Source organism: Melanotaenia boesemani, chromosome 13, assembly GCF_017639745.1.
Source record: "Melanotaenia boesemani isolate fMelBoe1 chromosome 13, fMelBoe1.pri, whole genome shotgun sequence".
Lineage (NCBI taxonomy): Eukaryota > Metazoa > Chordata > Actinopteri > Atheriniformes > Melanotaeniidae > Melanotaenia > Melanotaenia boesemani.
The window spans coordinates 14,216,899-14,237,673 of NC_055694.1; the positions used below are offsets into that span (position 1 = coordinate 14,216,899).

The window sequence follows — 20,775 nt, forward strand, 5'->3', positions numbered from 1 at the left end:
TTTTAAAGAACTAGATTGATATATTTGAAAATGCATGAGGAATGTTTTCCTGATCAGTTGAAGACCATTTTTGCAATATTGCACTCCCAAGGGGTTGAGTCAGAGAACCAATGTTACTATACACATGTTGGTGCGTCCCTAAGCCTTTGCTGTGGTCTCTTCTGGTTCTGCCGATTAGACTGTGGTCTACTCGTATAGTCCCTGTGTTGTTTATTGCGGTCCTGTGTCAGCGCTCAGCCCAATACCTTTGCAGATTTGCCTGCCAGAAAAACTTTTATGATGAAATGTGAAGCAGGAAAAAGGTAGGTGTGGACAAACAGTGAAGCTGTTTTCTTTAAGCCTCTGTTTTACTTTGCTAACCAGTTTCCAGAATCCACATTTGGTTGCCATCTCTAGCATGAGAGAGGAAGTTAGAGAATGAAAGTGTGCTTATGCATTAGTGTGCATGGTTGCATATGTTTAATTACGGATACAGTTTCAAGCATGTGTGCACTGAGAAAGCTGTTGAATATATTTATGTGTGTATGCACATGTTAGAATAGTTTGCTTCTCCATTAAAAAAGTAGAAACTACTTTTTCCCAAGAATTAATACTTTTTCAACCACAGAATCTTGAATTCATATCAAGGTCATTTTTTAAATGATATGGTGTTGAGTGAAGGGCTGGAACGTTAAAGTGGGGCTTTCAAGGAGGATGGGTGTTATAGATGTGTTTTTAATTCATGTACTTAGCCTCATAACAGCGTCTCTGGTGTCCCCCTTGGAAGTGAAATGGACCAGAATGGACAGAAGTGAGACCCTTTACTTTTCTCCCTGATCTTTCTAAATTCTTTACCTCCCCCCCAAAAGGGGAAAAAGTATGTAAAAAAAAAAAACAAAAAGTAGTAGTGACAAAGTATTCCCTGGTGTCCTGTAATGCCATGGGTTGGTTCTGCCAGAGACAGCAAGAGTTATCACTCTCACATGGAAACAAATATCCACACACAAAACTCCTGGCAGAGAAATCCGCTCCTGTCCTTAAGACAGCCTTGCTTAAAGACTTTGGGGATTTGTCACACTGACACATTACTTTATCTCACCACATGACCACCACATTTAGACGGCATAGGAAAACTCCTGGAGAGTTTGGAGTATGGTTGCATGGATAAAGGGTTGAAAATGAGGAAGAAGCAGCAGGGTGGGAGAGGGGCTGTTAGAAGTTGACAGTAAAAAGAATCATATTAGAGAGAATGCAAATAATTGGTGTGGAAATTGCGGGAGATCAGAAAGGTTTATCTTCCTTTCTTGTTACTGGTCTATAATCTCAACATGCATGCCAGTTGATACAGAAATACACAATTTCTTGCAACAGACTTGCTGAAGAAGTTGTACTTTTAATCAGAAGAGTAGCATGGCAGTGGTGTTAATATCCTCAAGCCAAATGATCTGTGAAGAATTGCCATAATCGCTTTCTGCCTTCTCTCACTTCCCTTGCTTTCACCCTTTCTCTTGTCCATCCTTTCATCTTTCCCTGCTCATGTATTAACTCCCCCTTCTTCTTGTTACTAATGTAAAGAGGCTGGCAGCGGCGAGTGCTTTAAGAGGGTATTAGCAAGGCGTCTATGCAGTACCATCACAGCTTAGCAGGCCAGTGCAGGTGAGACAGCAGGGATTTCCTGTAAGGCCCCTTTACTACATTCTTGCTAAATTGTTCCTTGCCAGGTGGAGTTAGAGCAGAGCAGGTCTTTCTTTTGCTTGGTCTCACACGGAGCTGCATTCACACACACATACATACACACACTGCTGTAACAAGAACCACCGTGGCATCTGCACACAATAATGTCCACACACATACTGGACATGCAAAGGATTAGTAAAATCACTACTATGAGTGAATATGTGGGTGTGCAAATGTGAATTGTGGAGGACAGAGATGTTCTCAGTATTAGACTTTGGTTGCATGCCAGAGGAGCAATATGAGATAAATACTTCACCATCTTACACCTGGGGGTCCTGGCCTGCTTCTAATGCAACAGCATTAGAAGAGTCCTCCATGTGTCTCAGGACTGTACACTCCACTCTTTCTTTACACAAGCAGATGCACACAAACAGGCGGGAAGGAACAAGCTTTAATTGTGCATTTAGTATTTAATTCTTTTTTTTTTCTCCATCCATTTTCATCTACTTTTACTACTAAGGCAGCATGTGATGGGTTCAGTGCTTTTCACAGAGCATAGCTGTGTCATTGTTTTATGGTCAGGGTAAGCGCAGATACATTTTAGAAGAAAATCATCACTCTCTAGAACTGATGTAGGTAAAAAGCATAGATTGCATTTTTACCTAAAATGTACATTGATGCAATATATGAACATCTAGTGAAACTGTGCATGCCTTTTTGTTTAGGAAGGTAAATTGACCAGTAAAGTGACAACTTTGCCTTTATGTTTTTCTTTTTCTTTACCAAAGTAGTCTAGTAAAGCCTCCCCATCACTGCAGATACCGTCTTGTATCAGTCTCATGCTTAATGGTTCTCTTTCTTTCTGCAAGGCTGCAATATACTTAACAAGAACATTTAACCTGCAAAAACAAAACAAAACTAAACAAAAAAAAAAAAACAGATGAAACCTTGATCCCACCAAACTGGAAATCTTCCAGCCTTTACCTAGACATTATGTCTATAAAAGTTGTGAACACAAGTCTGTTCCAACACTTAAACGGAATGAGCCAATATAAAAAAAAACAAAAAACAAAACACACAACAACAACAAAAAACAAACTCTTGTTTGGGTTGTACCAGGACTGCATGGCCAGCAGCAGTTAGCCCAGTTAGGCAAAGTCACATGTATCCTCTAATATCCTACAGAGCAAAGAGCTGCTCCAGCATTATACAAGCAGAATGAAAAACTCATTGTCTCCCCTGAATCCTAAGTACTACTAATGGCCAAACTCTCCAGTACCTTGGCTTAGTCTTCCCCACTTAAGGTTAAGAAGTGTGATCTTCCTGGAGCTGAAATACCACACCAGACTATGTACAGACTACAGTGCCATTTGTGTTTTTCCCAACAGTACAATCCCCCCCCCCCCACTTTTCTTTTTCATTTTTTTATCAAGCAACTTTCCATCAGAAAAATAAATGGGATTTTTAACTGACATGAATATATTTCCAGCTGCTTGAATAACCTTCCTCCCTTTGTGCATCTTCTTAATTGCCTTGTAAAATATTTTAGAGATGAGCAGGAGAGCAGAAGAGTCTGTTCTGTGTTTTCACACCGTCTATATTGTGTCCAAATAACCCTTGTTAAAACGTCAACAAGCTTTCTCTTACTGCCTCCCTTTATCACCGTGTGTGTGTCTGTCTTGAATTTACATAAAACACACACTTTGAGTTCAAATGAGTTCACTATGAAGCACCATGGCAAAAAGTGCTGGAACAGAAATCAGTTGTTGAAAGAGCACAATGTCTGTTCATGACAGCCAGCTGAGAATGTGTGTTTGTGTGTATGTGTCAGTGTAGGTGGTGCAGTAGAATACTGATGTCCTGAACTAGTTCTGGAGTGAGCTCAGACATCCTTCATCTCATTGCACACAGCCAGATACAAAGGATTTTAATGTGTGAGGTTGAAACGAGGGAGCAGTGGGATTTTCAGCAGCACTGGCCGAGTCATACAACACTCTCAAGAACAAATGATGGGATGGGCTCCAGGCTTCTTCTCTTTCACATTCGCTTTTACTACATCAGTCTACAGTGGTTCATACTGTGGACATTAGGTCAAAGTCAAACTTTTACTACTTCCAAATGTCAACAAGTAAATGTGTTGAGAGATGTGAGTTTTAGAGCTGAAGAATAACACATGTCCCACCTGTCTAAAAACTAGGAAGAAATCATGGTGTGGGATTTCTTAAAGTGTTTTTTGTGGATTTCTCTGAGTGCTTTTCCTTTTCTGTAGCACTGCTTGACAATCAAGTGATTCTAGTTCATTCTCAAATTATTGACCATGACTATCTGTTGCATATGACTGTCAACTTACATTATATAGTTCTAATGTCTCTCGGCCTCATTATGAATACTGGATATTCTGTGTGAGTACAGGTTATGTATTTATCTTAACTTCCTGTTCCTGATCAATTCTAGGTAGATGCTCTGCGAGTGCGTCTCGAAGAGAAGGAGCAGTTTCTGACCAAGAAGACGAAGCAGCTGCAGGACTTGACCGATGAAAAGAGCACACTAACTGGAGAAATCAGAGACATGAAGGACATGCTGGATGTCAAGGAGAGAAAAATCAATGTCCTGCAGAAGAAGGTACATAATTACTTAACTTTTAGTATCACGTACAATACTTGTTATGTTTCTGTAGTGTTTTTTTTCTTAATATGCACATTTTAGGATTTGAAAAGTGCAAAAACTTACGTTTGCTTGAGGTTGTTTTATGAGTTTTTTAAGAGTTGATGTACATTAGAGCAAATAGCAATGTTGAAATAAATCAGTTCTTATTTTATGTGATGTTCCATTTCCAAGATTTGCTTTCAATTTACTTGGCAGTTGGACAGAAACACAACTAGTATCTTTAGTTAAAAACTAGTATCTGTACTTAAGTTTCATTCGGTGCAGCCAGACTTCATGTATGTTGTACATCAAATAAATATGCCTCTTTCCGAAAAAAATGAAGCTACACAATGCCTTCATATAAGACTGCTTTAATAATTATTTTTATTCTAATCTTTGCTCAAATCATGAGATATGTGCGTTATGTGAGTATCTTGTAGTGAACCACCTACAAACTTAGACTTAAGTGGTTTATTAATAGTCTTTTGCTGCTTTTATAAACCATCTTTCTGTCTACAGCGAGCAAGAAAAAAGTGTTTCCTAGAGAAACAAGCTGATTGCACTTTGTTTTTCCTTCTAATCACTGAATGTTAGACAGATAAGCAACTTCCTGTTAATAAAAAATAATGGATTATTCCATCAGAACTTATTGGTGACCAAAACCAGAGCCAAAAGCAGAGCAACTGTGGAGTTAACATTTGCTGGGCATTTAGAAACAGATGTTCAAATAAACTTGTTTCCCAGTGTGTATAGCTTTTTGAGATAAAATGTCCACCAATGGAAAAAAAAAAAGAGTAAGTAGGGTTTCCTAATGCCACATCATGATTATAGTAAGAGACAAGGTAAGGTAATATACTCAACACAGAAAACCAATGTCAAAAAAATAAACCTTGACCAAATCCTCTCAAATGCTCTGGCCAATCATCATACTGGTTTACATTGAATAACAATATAATCCCTCTTGCCAGGCTTTCTTTTTGTAGCCACAGAATAGTTGTGGGTACCAGTCAGCAGCATATACTGGCAGCTGCAGGTGGGGTGTAGGTGTGATGACAACCAGCAACAGCAATGCTTAAACAAACCTGAAAAACGTGGTTATGGCTGCATGGACTTTAGAGGGTCTCAGCTCCTCACAGGAGACCAAACAAAGAACTTGACAGCTATTTTACCCTCCAATAGTTTCAGTGGAAAGAAGAAAATGCAGGCTTTTGTAGATTACAAGGATGTATTTACTCTTCTCCTGTCTGACATACTAACTCCTCTGCCAGCTCTTTATTGATCTGAATGGTGAAAGCTCTGTGATTTGATCACATGGCAGCTGTTTTTCTTTTTTCTATCCCTTTTTAATTTCTTGTCCAAACATTTTTTGGATTTGACTTCCCAGGTTGTTCTGTATGACAGCACATATGATGTGTCAGGTTGAATAACTGAAGCTAAATGTCTGAACACAGATACCTTTGAATAGAAGCACATACTGTGCTGTTAATGATACAGATAAACAGCTAAAATATGTTTTGTTGCTCTCAAACATTACAAATGTCTTTCATTTCTTTTTTGCTTACAGAACACAGACAGTAACACACACTTGCACTGTTTGTCTCAGAGGTCTTAATGACTTTTATAAGGGTAGCTATTTAGATGGGGCCTATGGCTACCTGTGGTGCACATGTTGGCCATTCCTCTATAGACTAATTACACCCACATAAAGGTCTTCTCTCAACTTCCTTGTTTCCTCTCATGTCCTCAAATTAGGGCTCCCTCTCGCTTCCCTACCTCCCCCTTGCTGAGTTTAATGAAAGCAGGCTCGCAAGGTCACACACAGTGCCATCACTATGTATGTGTGTATGTGATTGTATGTGCATTCAGTTGGATTATTATGTTTTTGTGTGACCTCCAGATTTTTCTAAGTGAGTTTAAAGATGAGCTTTTTGTACAGCCTTTACTACCCTGGGCTGTAGCTTTAACTCTTTAGCTTTTTTGTAGCTAAACATTTTATTCATATCTGATGCAAAATTAGATTATTTTTAATAAAATATGTGCAGTTGTGAAATTTCACCATTAGCCTCATTTTAAAATTTTGTCTCTGCAGTCTTAAAAGTTAGCTTCCTTTCAGACTTTTTATGTGCTGCGTGTCATTGTAATAACTCCTGGTTTCTCACTTGCCATTTTTTGCTGCATCTCTAATGTTTTTATCATCTGTGTAGCATCAGTCCTCCTCAGAATCTCTAGACATATTGTTATTCCTAATATAAAAAGCCTTCATTATAAATTCTAATGCCACAACTAATTTTTAAACACACACCTTGGAATTCTTTTCAGTAGTTTGAGGGATATTACACAGTAACTTATATTTAATGAACCTGCCTCCTACACATACTGAGAAAAAATCAGTAGAATTAATATTGGCTAAACTTCCCGTTTCCAAACAATCTTTTGAGACTATAACATTCAGTATTTTGCCTCAGGGGTAAGGCAAAAGTGGAACTAAGAGTCAACGATAGTTTCCTTTTTGGACTTCATGGTCTATGAATAGAGGATCTATATAAATTTTGGGAGGAGAAATTAATTTGAAGACAAAAAATAAATTAATGCAAAAATACATTTTTTGATGATTGTGAATTCTTCACAAAGAAATCAATCTCATATTCAGAAAATTAAACATATCACCTGGATGGAAAGCTAAGAAATTACCTGAAATTATTTTGTTATTCCCAGATTTGCTACCAATCAGTGATCAAAGATACTTAATACTAAATATCTAGTAGTTGTACTCAGAGCATCTGTCTGCGTTTTTGCAGTTAATATCCTCTAGACAATGTAATCTGCATTAACCAACCCTGTAATATGTTAAAACTGATCTCTTCATGGTAGTATTTACCATAAGTGCTTTTTGGTGACACTGTTTGATTTAATCAGTACGGAGCTTGGTGTGTGAATGACGAGACAGGTTCAAGGCATCACTTAACTGTGTTCAACGAAAGTAGTGGTGGAGTCAGATGCTGTTTTTTGTTTATATTTAAATTCAGTTAATATGATGCTTAAGATGGAAAAATGGTAAACACTTGCTTTGTTTACTGCCAAAACTGTTCTCAAAACAGGGCAATGAAATCATGTCTTTCTGGGAAAATTACATGCAGAGGTCTTAGCTATGACTTAGCGATTTTGTAAGCAGGGGACAAAACATTAGGGCAGCTTGTTTCTTTACTGGTTTCACAGCTAATAAATAATTACATTCCTAAAAGAAAAAGAAAAACTAGAGGACAACTTAGTATATTTGAAGTGGCCTATAATAGATTTTCCTGAAAGTAAGTGTGTCTAAAACTCAAGGATGCATTTACCCCACTTGGGTTATTTTACTGTGAAAGAAATTATTAGCTGAGAAAAGCAAAAAGCCAGTAGAGAAACATATGAAAGTTCTGTGACTTTTCTCTGTTGTGCCTCTGCTTTCAGGACACATAGAGGTTTAACTTCGATCATTTAAAAAAGTGGCAAGCCTCTTCCTTGTAAAGTTATCAGCTTTGAATGATTTAACCAACACAATTCATTGGGCTATTAATCTCCTGTGCATGTTCTGTTGATGAAAAGAGCTTTGAGGGTTAAGATGATGCAGCTGTTATTACAACAAGCTCTTCGCTGCAAACAGGTCCAATGACCCACCAGGGTGATGATGACGAAGACTGATGACACAACACGTTCTCACTAATTGCTCGTCATATATGGACGCTTGGCCAGGCTCCCTCTTTGTCACATGTTCAAGCGTTGGGTACCCCCCCTCGCGTCAGCTAAGACTTCTGCATGTATGATATATGTGACGCAGAAGGAGCCTGACCAAGTGTCCAAATATGACGAGTAAGGAGTGAAAATGTGTTGGATGACAGGTCAACTGGTGCATGGTGTTTCTGTTTTTGTGTGTGTGTTTTAGGAGGAAGTGTGTGTGCTTGCTCTCTTCCATAAGGAATCAATATTTGTAGAGCTAAGAGCAAAAACAGTCTGTTGGGTGTTTATGAGGGAATGAAATAAAATGGGATGGAATAAGTTGGAACAGAGAACAGAAAAACAACAGGCCTGCTTGTATTTTATAGACTTCCTCCTGATGCAGATATGTCATTTTTGGTACTTTTACCTCCCGGTTGCTATGCTGTTTTAAATGTTTGATTTTTTTTATCTTTGTTTTTTCTTTTTCTTGAACTGTTTTCATTACTCTACCAGCTTCTTTCATTCTGTTTTTATTTTTACATTGAGACTAAAAAGCTTGACTCATTTAACATCAGTGACCAGATTTAAGACTTTCTAGCATACATCTCATGTGTCAAGAGCCAAGAATACAAATGTGAGTAATGCAATGAAACCCCATTTTCATCTGCAGCAGCTCTGTAACTCTGGGTTTTTTGAGCTCATTTTTTGTGTGAAGTGTGGAACTTGAATTGCAAAAATCTCCCTCTTTAGTTTCTCTTATGTGATATTTCACACACGAGAGAAATAACTGTCAGATTGGTTAGCTGATGACACACAGACAGACCAGTGCCTTGCGAAGTGATCTCCATAGTGACCCTATACAGGCATAAACAGTGCAGTGCTGCTATAACAGCATTAAACTAATGTATCCGTCATTATTCTACTATGTTCTGTCTCAGGATAGTAGTAGTTTTTTTTTCTTTTCAGAAGTAGATTGTCCTCTGACCTCTTTTTGGAAAGTTAGCTTAATTTACAGCATGGCACTATGATGTCATTGCTATAGCTGGACATCTACATCATGTTGATCCTAACAGCAAGAGACTGAATTTTACAAAAAATAATGAGTAACTACTCATTGAATTAAAAAGAAGAAAACTTTGTGTGGGCACATTGGTGTTATGTATCACAACACAGAACAGTGGGAGCTCTGTCCAAGTCCTTGGTCAATGAGACCATGACCAATGCATAATGATGCATTTATTTATTTATTTTTTTACATTTTCAGTTATTTGGCTGAGGGGGTAGGGCTGTGGAGGTACATATGCAGACCCGGTTGTGGTGTGGTTTTGACATACATGTGTTATTCATGTTCAAACATTGTGGTCATCTCAATCCATATTCATGTTTTTAAAAAAGGGCTGGCTGTGTGCATGGAAGTATAGTATTCCCTATCATGTTCCTTTACATAGCAGCCACAGACAGGGAGATTTGATTACATCTGCTTGGGCTGCATGTGTGAACATTTGTGTGTGTCTGTATGGAAGGATGTCCTCTCCACAAGGGGCTCTCTTAGTTATAAGTGGGTCTCCTCAAGACATTCTCAGGGAAAACACCCTTCATTTCAGTGCAGCCTCTACCAGACTCTTTCAGCACTTGTTCTGGTCTGGTGTCATCAACATGACTCTGATTGTGAAGAAAGGTAGGGAGATTGACACAGAGATTAATAGAGTCATTCCTTTGTTTTATACATTTTTCTCCTCCCTCTCCCTCCCATTCAGCCCTCCATCTCTTTGTGGACTAACTGCTCTTATTTATGTTCATTTACCAAAATGCAGTGAGGTTTAGCATTTTACTGAAATACATGCGAGCTTATGTCTCTTGCCATATAAATGAATGCATACCATCATACTGTCCTCACTCATGCATGCTTTAACTTATGTTGTTTTCTCAAAACAACCTTCAATGTTCCTTTTCTCTCATCTTTCTTTCCCCCGATTCCAGATCTTTTACACACCATCCAAAGCAACACAGGCACTATTGAATGTGATGCATATGGATAGTGAAGGGAAGTTCTAAGTTGATCGAAAGGAAAATATTAGTCCAGCATTGGCATAGTGTTTGTCAAGTTGTGAGGACTCTTCTATAGCATCTTTGTGATGACTAATGGGAGCATTTAAGCTTGTGAGTCCGGACATTTTTGGAAAATGAGGATATTGTAAGCAGTGCTCTTCTCAGACGGAACTTCAGGAGACTGCTTACTCGCACCTTGTTTTGGAATAAGTTGGGCAATTAATTGTGATGGTTAATGCTTTGCTAGGAGTTTGGGATGTCATGTCATTGAAGATGCATTTATTTTCGGGCGCATTCTCATTGTGAGTGGCAGACAGATATATAATTTGCAAAATACATCTTCTTGGTTCACTGGGTTAAATCGTGATTCTTTTTGGGGTCCTTGTGTCTTCCAGTATTAGACAATATTGTCCATCCATGATTGATCAGTTCATGATTCTTCAGTATTCTCTTCAAAGGACATGAAAGTGTTTGTCAGCGAAGATAAGATAAGATAAGATAAGATAAGATAAGATAAGATAAGATAAGATAAGATAAGATAAGATAAGATAAGATAAGATGAGATGAGATGAGATGAGATGAGATAAGATAAGATGGAAAGATTGCATTGCTGTACTGTATCAGGAATCATAGATGGCATTGAGTTAACATGATTACATGTTCAGTTTATTGCAACTTTTTTCTGAGATCATTATTTAAATAAATGTCTTGTGCTGCTATTTAAAAACAAGAATTTGAAAAATTGATAAGAAAAGTGTATTATTCTCTTAGATTAATTAGGGATTTTTTTCATTTTTTTCATTTTTTCACTACCTACTATAAAATATCAACATTGAATGAAAGGCCCGGCAAAGCACAATCACCATCTTTTAAATCTTTGCCAAAATAATGTGTAGCAGCGAGCTATCAAGCTGTCTGATACAAGTCTTGATAATTAGAATTGTTGCAAAATTTCTATTTGAATGGCTTTGATTGTAATAAGGCATTCACTGATTGTATCCTCTGCATGTTAGGCAGTTTATGATATGATATTCATGATATTCTTTCACTAGTTAAATGTAGTGTACTTAAGGTATTTCAGGTGAATGATAAAGAGATGTATCTCTCAGATGTCCTTATAGATATCTCTTTACTGTACTCTATGTTCATGTTCCTGTGTGTGTGCACAATCTTGATAGATCTGTGATGAGGCCACCAGTGGCTTTCATCCTAATGGATTCCAGCTGACCAATCACAGTGCAGAGACATGACCACAGATAAGCCTTCTGGAACTGGGGAAGTTCCGGTAAACTGCCTGTGATAGGCACCCCCTGTATCCCCCTCTGTTTCTATCAGCAATCAGCCAGGGTTAATGGTGAAAGCCCGAGGGTGGTTGATTGGAGCCAGGCTACACATCAGTCAAGAGAAACCCCGTGTTGGGCCACATACGTTTTAGGCTCCAGCAGTTCCAGTCTATCCTTTGCCTAACCACAACACGTGGACCTCACTTTAAGAAATAAAATGTGTTTGATGGCTCTCCAAAAGGATAAAGAACTCAAATGTTCTCTGATGATGAAGCGCTATAACTCAGGCTGACCTGTTAACTTGTTGGCAGTCCAGTATTTCATCCTCAAAGATCTTAGAGAGGCACTTAAGTTAATGTTCTCCTAGGAAAATGGGTCACGATTTGACTCTTGAACTGTCAGCTGAACTGTATGACTCTATGTTGTATTTCACTTATTTGACAAGATCGCTGTAAAGCGGGCCAGAAGCTGCAGGTTGACATGCAGCTGCTGTGGTCCCCACACCATAGTTCCTCCTTTCTTTCTTTCTTTCTTGATCAAAAGGCTCTCATTCTGTGTCCTTACAGAGGAAAGGGAAAGGGAAAACAATACTAATGGCGCTGGGAGCAGAGGACTAAAGCAGCAGTGTAATTACCCAGCAATCATTGCAGCATTCCGCAGCTGAGGGGGGCAGAGATACAGTCTTGAGCCTAAAGAGCAGGGACGTGGATCGAGTTGGCCGACACACAGACACACTCGTGTTCACGTACAAAGCCAAGCTTGCGCAAGTGTAATCTGTCTTCATTGAGCTGCTCTGGGTCTGCAGGAGTCTCACCCTACTCATTTTGCTCTGTGGTCAAGAAATCAGTATGAAAACAACAACTGCATGGTCTGGGTGTCTCTGTCATTCACTTACTGCTTGTCTTTCTGTGTATGTGCACATATGTGCACTCATGTCTAATTGATATGTATGAATGCAGTGAAGGGTTTTTGTGTGAATGGCCTTCTGGAGGGTGGAATGTGTAGGGAGAGGGGGAAGCTGTCCACTTGTCAAATGTGCAAATGCTATGTGCAGCTCCCATCGTCTGAACCTGGCCTGACACGTATGATAATAATCACAGACTGATTGTAATATATGGCTTTTTTGACCTGGACACTTAACTAAGTTACATATAACAATGAATATAAAGAATTAGACAGCTGATTTGGTTTCCTGTTTGTGCTGGTATGTCAGTACCAAAATGTCTCACTGCTTCATATTAAGCCCCTTAAATATTGTTGTATCAGTAATTGTAAATTACCATTCAGATTCCAATGTTGTTTGGGAAATTTTTCAGACGTAAAAAGTTGGATTAAAAGAAAAATGTTCATAACTTTTATGAACAGAATTTCTAGGTGCAGTCGAGGTGTTGTTGGGATCCGGTTTGGGGACCACAGGCTCTCCCTTAGAGATAGGGTGAGAAGATCGGTGATCTGGGAGGGGCCCTTCGCATCAAGAGGAGCCATATGAGGTGGCTCTGGCATCTGGTGAGGATGCCTTCTGGATGCTTCCCTGGTGAGGTGTTCTGGGCATGTCCCACCAGGAGGAGGCCCCAGGGAAGACTCAGGACACGCTGGAGGGATTACATCTCTTGGTTGTCCTGGGAACGCTTCAAGATTCCCCAGGACAAGCTGGCTAATGTAGCAGGGGAGAGGAAAGTCTGTGAATCTGTTTGTGCTTAGTATCAAAACACAAAAACTGGATTTTTATCATTTTACTTTTTTTATTATTCATTTTTTCAATAAAATAAAAATGCATTCATATTAATGTACTGTAACAGGTATAAGGTTTTGTAAAGCAAAAATATTTTAATTAAATAACTTTAATGCATTTTTATTTTGGAGAAATTTGTTTCATTACTTTTTTCAGATTGATATTTATTTCATTGTGCATGCCAATTGATCTGTTGTCTGTTTTTGGTTGCACTCTAGTGTTAGTTTATTAAAGCTCCATGCATTGCTGAAAAGCTCATTCCTCTGAACAGATACGGGAGCAGTTAGCAAGAAACTAAGCACATGTATGATCGCTGATATTCATTCAGCTCATTTTGTGTTTTCATCCCTGTTCTTCTACCTGTGTAAGCTTGAAGTGCTCATCTGTCTACTTCGTTGCATGCTTATCATCCTGTGTGCCTGCATACCAATGAGTGTATGTGTTGCTGATGGACAGAGGGTACCTTTGTGTTTCTTGGAGTAGAATGACTGTTGCAGCAATGGAGAGAAATCTACTAAGCTACAAAGTGTTGCAGGCCACATTTCTTAATTGTAATGCACCCCGTAGAAAGTTCAAGGACTTGCCTGTTTGCTTTGACCAGCTTTGGTTCCTGCCTCTTCCTGGTCTTCTTTTTCGATTTTATTTCATAGCAAAGAATGATTAGTGAAAAACTGCAGAGAAGAATCACGAAGGCATCCTGACACACCTGCACAGCAGCTAAACAAATCCGATTAATTTATTTTACCATTAAGGAGGTATATTTCGCAAGAGTTTTTGCTCTCTTTGACATACAGCAATGCACAGAAGAGAAGCATAAATTATTTCAGAACCTGACTATCCAATTTTTTTATCCACCCTCCTTCTCCCTCCCTCGAGCATTACTCATTTTATGAAGTCATTGTGCTGTGGTTGAAAGCACGAGAAAGGATCATAACTCAAGAAAGAAAAAGAGGATTTTAGATTTTAGAGTCCCTATGTGTCACATTGTCAGTTTACATTCAAAACCACAGAAATTTGTTTTGTCAAGATAATAAAAACATTTTTACATAAAAATATTTGCTTTAATTTGCTTTCTTCTCATATTCAGGAAATTATATAATGATTTAGTGTTTAGAGAATCTATTCATGCCTCCATGCACATACTGTACGTGTTAGCACCTGGATCTTATCGAGTAAAACCAGGAGACAATTTGTCCCCAAATATTCTTCTTTAAATTGAAGATCAGTTAGATCACATACAAAAACAAGAAACAAACAAAAACAAAATTAGAAATATATTTCTAAAACAATAAAAATGAACACAAAGTGATCAGTTATTGATTAAATGAGGAAGATTTGTAAAGGGTAAGTGTGCTTATGGCTGTAAGTTACCACTTGGAGGCGCCAGCTTACACATTATGATCCCTCCACAGTCTGCCAGTTTTGTCCCAGCTGTGTTTCACTGGCAGAAAAAGGCTGATGAAGGTAAACAGGTTAAATAAAGTTCAAGCTCACCCTCTTCACACTAAAAACTTAGCTTTCCTCCCTGTTCTTCATGACCAGGCTGTTTCGCTTTCCAGACCAATGCCTCATCACTTAGAAGTCCTTTAGTATTTCAAAGATCAAAACCTTTGATGGGAAAAACATGCAAATCTGCTTGTTTGAGTTTCATCCACACATGCTTGACTTGAAGCAGTAGTGTGATATTTCCAATATGTACCCTTTTAAACTTTTCCTGTTTTCCTCTGACCTAGATTTCTCCAGGGAAATATGCATTGTGTTACTACATATCGTTCAGTTTGTGGTTATTGTCCTCTGTGTATTTGTGCGTCCTTACACATACGTGTCAGAGCCAGAATCTTTGGATTTTACATCTGTCTTTATCATATTTTCAGAAGTGATGACAAGCAAGTTGCTTTCCTAAAACAGTGACCAAACAGTGTTTGGTATTTTTATTGGTCCACAAGAATTTTTAAAATACAAATTACTGTATATTCATGGTGGTTACGCTTCACACTGGCCTCCTTTTTGTTCTGCAGAAATGATTCCTTTGGCAGCCACAAAGTTCTAGTTCTAAGGCTGGATGGAAGACAGACGGGTTGACTGGGTTTGTGGTTCTGCTCTGAAACAAACTGCTTTTTTTTTACTTTTTAAACCTATGAACAAGAACCTTATACTTCCCTTCCATTATATTAGAATCAGTCTTGTGCAGATGATGATCGTAATGTAGACCATGCAGTGAAACAAATACTTTTGACAACTAAAAAGTGTTTCTGCTGCCGTTTGAGACTTTAGAATCCCACTTTAGATATTTGTCCCATAAGTAATGATGAATTCTCTTACGCTTTACTCCAGTGATGGTTCATTTTTACTTTTTCCAAATTAAATTACAAATAATGCTGTTTTATAATTGTGCTTTTTAGCCTTTTCACAAATATATGTGACCAATTTGCAACAACTATACTTAACATGTGCAAGGTCAAAGCCAGTGGAAGGTAACTGTACATCATCACTCCTACTTTTAAGGAGAACCTGGTCCTGTTCTATCAGCCTTTTGATAAAACTATCAGAATCAAAACAGTATGGCTGTAAACAGTGGGGAGCCATGTGTGTGGGAGATGTCTGAGGCACACGTCATGGTTTCTCAAGAGGATACACACTCACTGAGACAGACAGTCCACACTACAGTGCCTGGCCTGGAAGCTGCCTATCGTTGGTGGTCTGCTCTAGGGGGAGGCGTATTTGGTTGGAGAGTAGGATGACATATGCACCACAGTGTTGTGATAAAAGCTTCTGCATGTATGTGTGTTTCCGTGTGTGTTTATGTGCACACACAAGACACATAGAAAGAGAAAGAGAGATGTGTGGTATAGACCGAGCCAGCTTCATGGACTGAGAGATAAAATGAATGACTGCTGTTCTCATAATGGCTGAGCTACTGGAAGGGAGGCCCTCCTCTCCCCCTAAAATGCACACAGCTGCCCTGCTTCTCGCCTGTCCACGAAAGGCATTTTTCCGCAGACGGCGTTGTTGGAGTTTAAAGATTGTGACAAGTTCCTTGCCCTCTTTCCCATATCCATGTTTCACGTAACTCATTTTCATCCAGTAATGTAAAGTTGAAGCACTGTTTAATGTTTTTCTGCACAATTTCACAGAATGCCAAGCAACATAGCTAAATATTTCATCGAGGGGCTGTTATTTTGTGTGGCCAAGCCAAAGCAAACTTAAGGCTGGTGAAGAATGTAATCATTTATCTAAGGACCAGGGGCAACATGCTCAATTTGACCTAAAATAGGGCTCTGTGGTGCCCACAAGGAGATGGAGCAAGGGTGTGCATGAGAGCATATGTATACATTTAGAAAACAGGTTTTGTTAAGCTACTGGACTATTACAATCAAAGGCTTTCTTGTTTATATTTTTTGTTAGTTCTTTTTTGTTTACTGTGGGTCAAGCTGAGTATGTTAGAGCGCATGTCTTGTCAGTCTTTACCAATGTAAAAATAGTGTTTAAGTTTCTTTAATTCCAATGTGCCAACATCCCAGTCAAGAAAGAGTTTGCCACAATTCAGAGAGGAATTCCTGTCTTTCTTACACTGCCCACCAAAGTCCTATCTAACACACCCATGGCAATAATGAATTACTTGGAATTTTATCAGACTTTGGTAGTGTGAAGCTTTCCCATCATTCCCTAAAGGTTTTTATGTCGCTATCGGTTGTGGACTGACCAACCAGGGACTTTGGCCTGGTTTTTTAATGACTCCCATTAACGTATCAAGATCTGCCGAAGGGTCCTAGTTGCTTTTTCCCACCCACTCCTACCACTCTCCCTCTATTGCCAAAACCAAGATGGCTTCTTTAAAGCTTCACTTGTACCCTCCAGGGAGAAGAAAATACAAAAGTCTCCAGTCTAATTGGATTCATTTATAAAATAGCTGTGGAGATTTGGACATTATCTGTCTATGTACCCATGACTGGAATGCAGCTTATTCTCCCTATTGGTTTTTTTCCCCATTATTACAGTAAAACTGTGGTCTTTTGATGGCTTTTCTTTTCTCTCTCTCTTTTAATTTTATGTTCATTGAATAATGAACTCCTTATAATGTGCATGCCTCTTTTTAGTATAATGCAAGCCCTGATCTTAGGTCAAATAAGGCATCAGTGCCTTACAGCAATGATTGAATGGCACTCTCTCTGTAGAAAAACCACTAAAGAAGACTGAGTTGGAGACAGGAAAATAAATCCATCTTGCATGTGTACAGATCTCAACAGTTCTCACAGAATCTAACGACTTTTCAAACTGATCTTCTTTTAATCACGATAATAATTCAGATCTTAAAGAAATGTGTTTTCATAAAAAATTGTATAAGCGACAAGCAAGTTCCCATATCAGCATGTCCTATCACCAGATGTGCTGTCCCTTTGAAACTAATTTGTAGACCTCATTGCATGGCACAGTGTCCTATCCCAGCTGCATCTGTTAGTGTTTTGTTTGGTATAGCTCAGAGCGTTCTGTGTGCTTCTGTGTGTGTGTCTTTGTCTTTTTGTGTCTTTGCATTCTGTTTTCCAGATGTTCATCAGATAAAGGCTGTTGAACACCATAACTGGCTATTACACCACCACTTTAGCAACATGAGGTTAGCCACAGAAAGGCAGATGCAGAGAAGGGTCCTGTGAGTCAAAGGGCTGAATAATCTCTTATGAAAACTCTTCGCCACTGATATGGAAATTCTAATAGTTAACTTCTCTGCCCACTGGCCTTAGACTGATAGAGCTTGCATAACAGTATAGAATGAGTACATCAACAGCAACAATTCTAAAAGGAAAAAAAGCATAGTTAGTAGTCAGGATTAACACCTGGGATTGAACCAAGTTTGTCGAATTATTACGCATTTAGGGTGTTGAAAGCTGTTAATGTCAAGGAGACTATCTGAATGTCCAAAACCTTCAGTACAGACAGAATACTGCATGACACTGCAAATATGTAAAGGAAACCACCGGGTAATACAGCTAGACATAAAGAAAATGAACAAAAAACAGAAAACTAAGAATTTGCATTGAGGTGGGGTGTAGCAAGACTGCCTATGGGAGGCTGAAATACCAAGTGGCTGCATCAACCTCAGCTCTTGCTTTTCCCATTTTTCTTTCAGTGATGAAAGGCACTACAAACCTCTACACTCAGTCCAGTATTTAGAAGTCATTATTTTTTTTAATTCTCTCTTTTAAGAGTCAGCTCCAAGCTGGAGCCTTTCCGTGCTGTTCTGCTTTAAGATGCCAGGATAGAATGGAAGACAGGAAATTATCTCCTCAATGAATCCATGAGCATAACACTGTATGTGGTTCTTGTGTACCATGGGCTTTTAAGTCTTCATAATCTAGTCAGATGCACTGCAGATATGCAACTTAGCTTCACAGGTTCTGTTCAAATCTTTCTGCCCATGAGTCATTTAATATCATTTACTGTTATTTGCTTGTTTTATAACAATTCACCTTTAGTGTGACTTACTCTGCTTTTTTATTTGTGTCCTTCTCTTTTCAGATTGAAAACCTGCTGGAACAGTTAAAAGATAAGGACAAACAACTGGCGGGATTGAGGGAAAGGGTTCAGGGCCTTCAAACTGACTCCAGTAATACTGACACAGCTCTGGCCACACTGGAAGAGGCGTTGTCCGAAAAGGTAAAAAGACAGGAGTAAATGAAAGAAGAGAGAGAGAGAGCTGAGAAAAGAGACTTAAGCTGTGGTTTAAAGATGAGACAGATGTTTCCCTGTTAGAATAGTAAGGGGATGGAGGTTGTGAGGAAATAACCTGCCCATTGATGAAGAGACAAAACCATGTTTGCTAGATAGAAACAATGCAAACTCTGATTGAAATTACAGCATCACAACTTGATGTGGGACAGTCAGGGTTTCTATTTTTTACCCTTTGAGGGTAGATAGTTACAGTTTCTTTCAGGAAGCTAGGATATGGCTTTGCTGTGACTCAGTGCCTCAATTTGTTGACAGAAGCTCCTGATCTCCTGATCCTCTGTCTGTAAAATACAGGGGATGATGCATAAGAGAACAGAAGAGGATAAAACATCTCAGAGGGTAGAGGAATGGAAATATAAAAAAGCTGAATGGCAGAGAAGGCACAGACTTGATGTCAAATATCAGGATGTAATTAATGGAGGGACAGAAATGAGGAATGCAAGGGTGTCAGCAGAATAAAAAAAAAGAGCAATATCTCTAAAGACAAGAAAGAACAGACCTGACAAGAGAAACACAGTTACAAGGAATACAGGAAGAGCAACACAGCTTTCAACAGAAAGACTTTTCCAAGAGTTCAAACCATAGATACAAATAGATTACAGTGTGACAGTAACTAGATGGATCTCATGGTTTAACCAAATTTAATCTCCTGTTGTGGTCAACTGCACTTACAATTACACTCCAGCCTATCAAATATTACAACAAGCACACTGCTACGTATGTCTGCTTTCCTAATAGTGCATTCTGCATTGTGCTGAAAGCAGCTGTGCTGTACAGCTGTCATGTGATTCAAGGTGAACCAAACAGAGCTACACCACATGAGTGGCTAGAGAGATGAACAGAGGGGCTGGTTGTTTGCTGTAAACATTCCGCCGTTTGTTGTTTTCTGGCAACATGGGAAAGCAGCTGGTCTCCATAAAGCCTCTCTTCAGCAGCACAGAACCAAGTGAAGTCTTTACACAGAGAAACCCAATTTAACACTATGCCAGTGTAAAAAAAACTGCTGTCAAGAAGTTGGAGTAGAGATATAAATAAATGTATTGAATAATGTTATTTTTCTTGCTTGCAGAACTCAAGTGATTTGTTTATAGATTTGCACTCATGCATGACAGTGATTTCAGTTAGAGAAGTACTTGAACGAAATATGGATTTGAGGTCACACTGTCCTGACCATGACCATTGATATGTCAAATCCTTGTCTTGGAATATTTATTCTCTGCTTTGAACTGACTGGCTTGGAATCAGAATGATGCCATTTTTCTTTGTTGCATGTTTGAAATTGTTCATACTGCAGTCTACAAATGGTTTTGTGCTGCAGGCTAAAAAGGGTTTCTGTTTACATGTTTGTACTGCGGGTTAAAGATGGATGCTGGTTTACATTTTGCTGGCAGTAGGTGCCTGTAAAGAGTTCCTTGTTCAGACAGATATAAAGAAGTACTTGTAACTGGATGCTGCATTATATTTTGTACCAAGGTGAAGGTGTTGTAACTGTATATGTGTGTTTGCATGTGTTGATAGATATTTGTGTACAGTTGTAGCTATATATATATATATATATATGAGCATTAAGTTAGAGCATTGGAACTGTGATAGATGCTTAAAAAATAGTTGGTTTATTCCTGTTTTAATGGCTGGTCTCTGTTTTAATAAGAGTAGTTCAAGTGGGATTGCAGACAGAAAACCTTATGGACGTCTTTCATGTGTGCATATTTGGCTTTTTAAGTGGACATTGTTTCCTTTATTGTGTTTGGTTTATTAAACTGAACTACATTGAATTTTTATCCTTTCACTTAATTATCGTTTAGGCTATGCTCACAGAAATATATTCATTAGTAAATTAGGTGTTAGCTGATGTGTTTCTTGTGCAATGCATAGACATAGTACATAGATGTTTTCCCTTTAAATAATCTTTTATTACCTGAAATTTGTTGTTGTTGCCCGATAGACTTTGAAATAAATAGCATGATAGCACAATAAACTGTAAATCCC

General features: G+C 38.6%; 1 protein-coding gene across 12 annotated transcripts in view; it reads left to right on the top strand.

Moving 5' to 3' along the window:
* The window catches only part of LOC121651356 (ERC protein 2-like), a 156,555-nt gene that overhangs the window by 28,644 nt on the left and 107,136 nt on the right, over nt 1-20,775 (top strand). For all 12 annotated transcript variants that reach the window (XM_042003490.1, XM_042003489.1, XM_042003492.1 and 9 more), the window contains 2 exons: nt 4,111-4,278; nt 18,577-18,714. In XM_042003490.1, the coding sequence (XP_041859424.1) occupies nt 4,111-4,278; nt 18,577-18,714 (306 nt within the window). The remainder of the gene's footprint in view (nt 1-4,110; nt 4,279-18,576; nt 18,715-20,775) is intronic.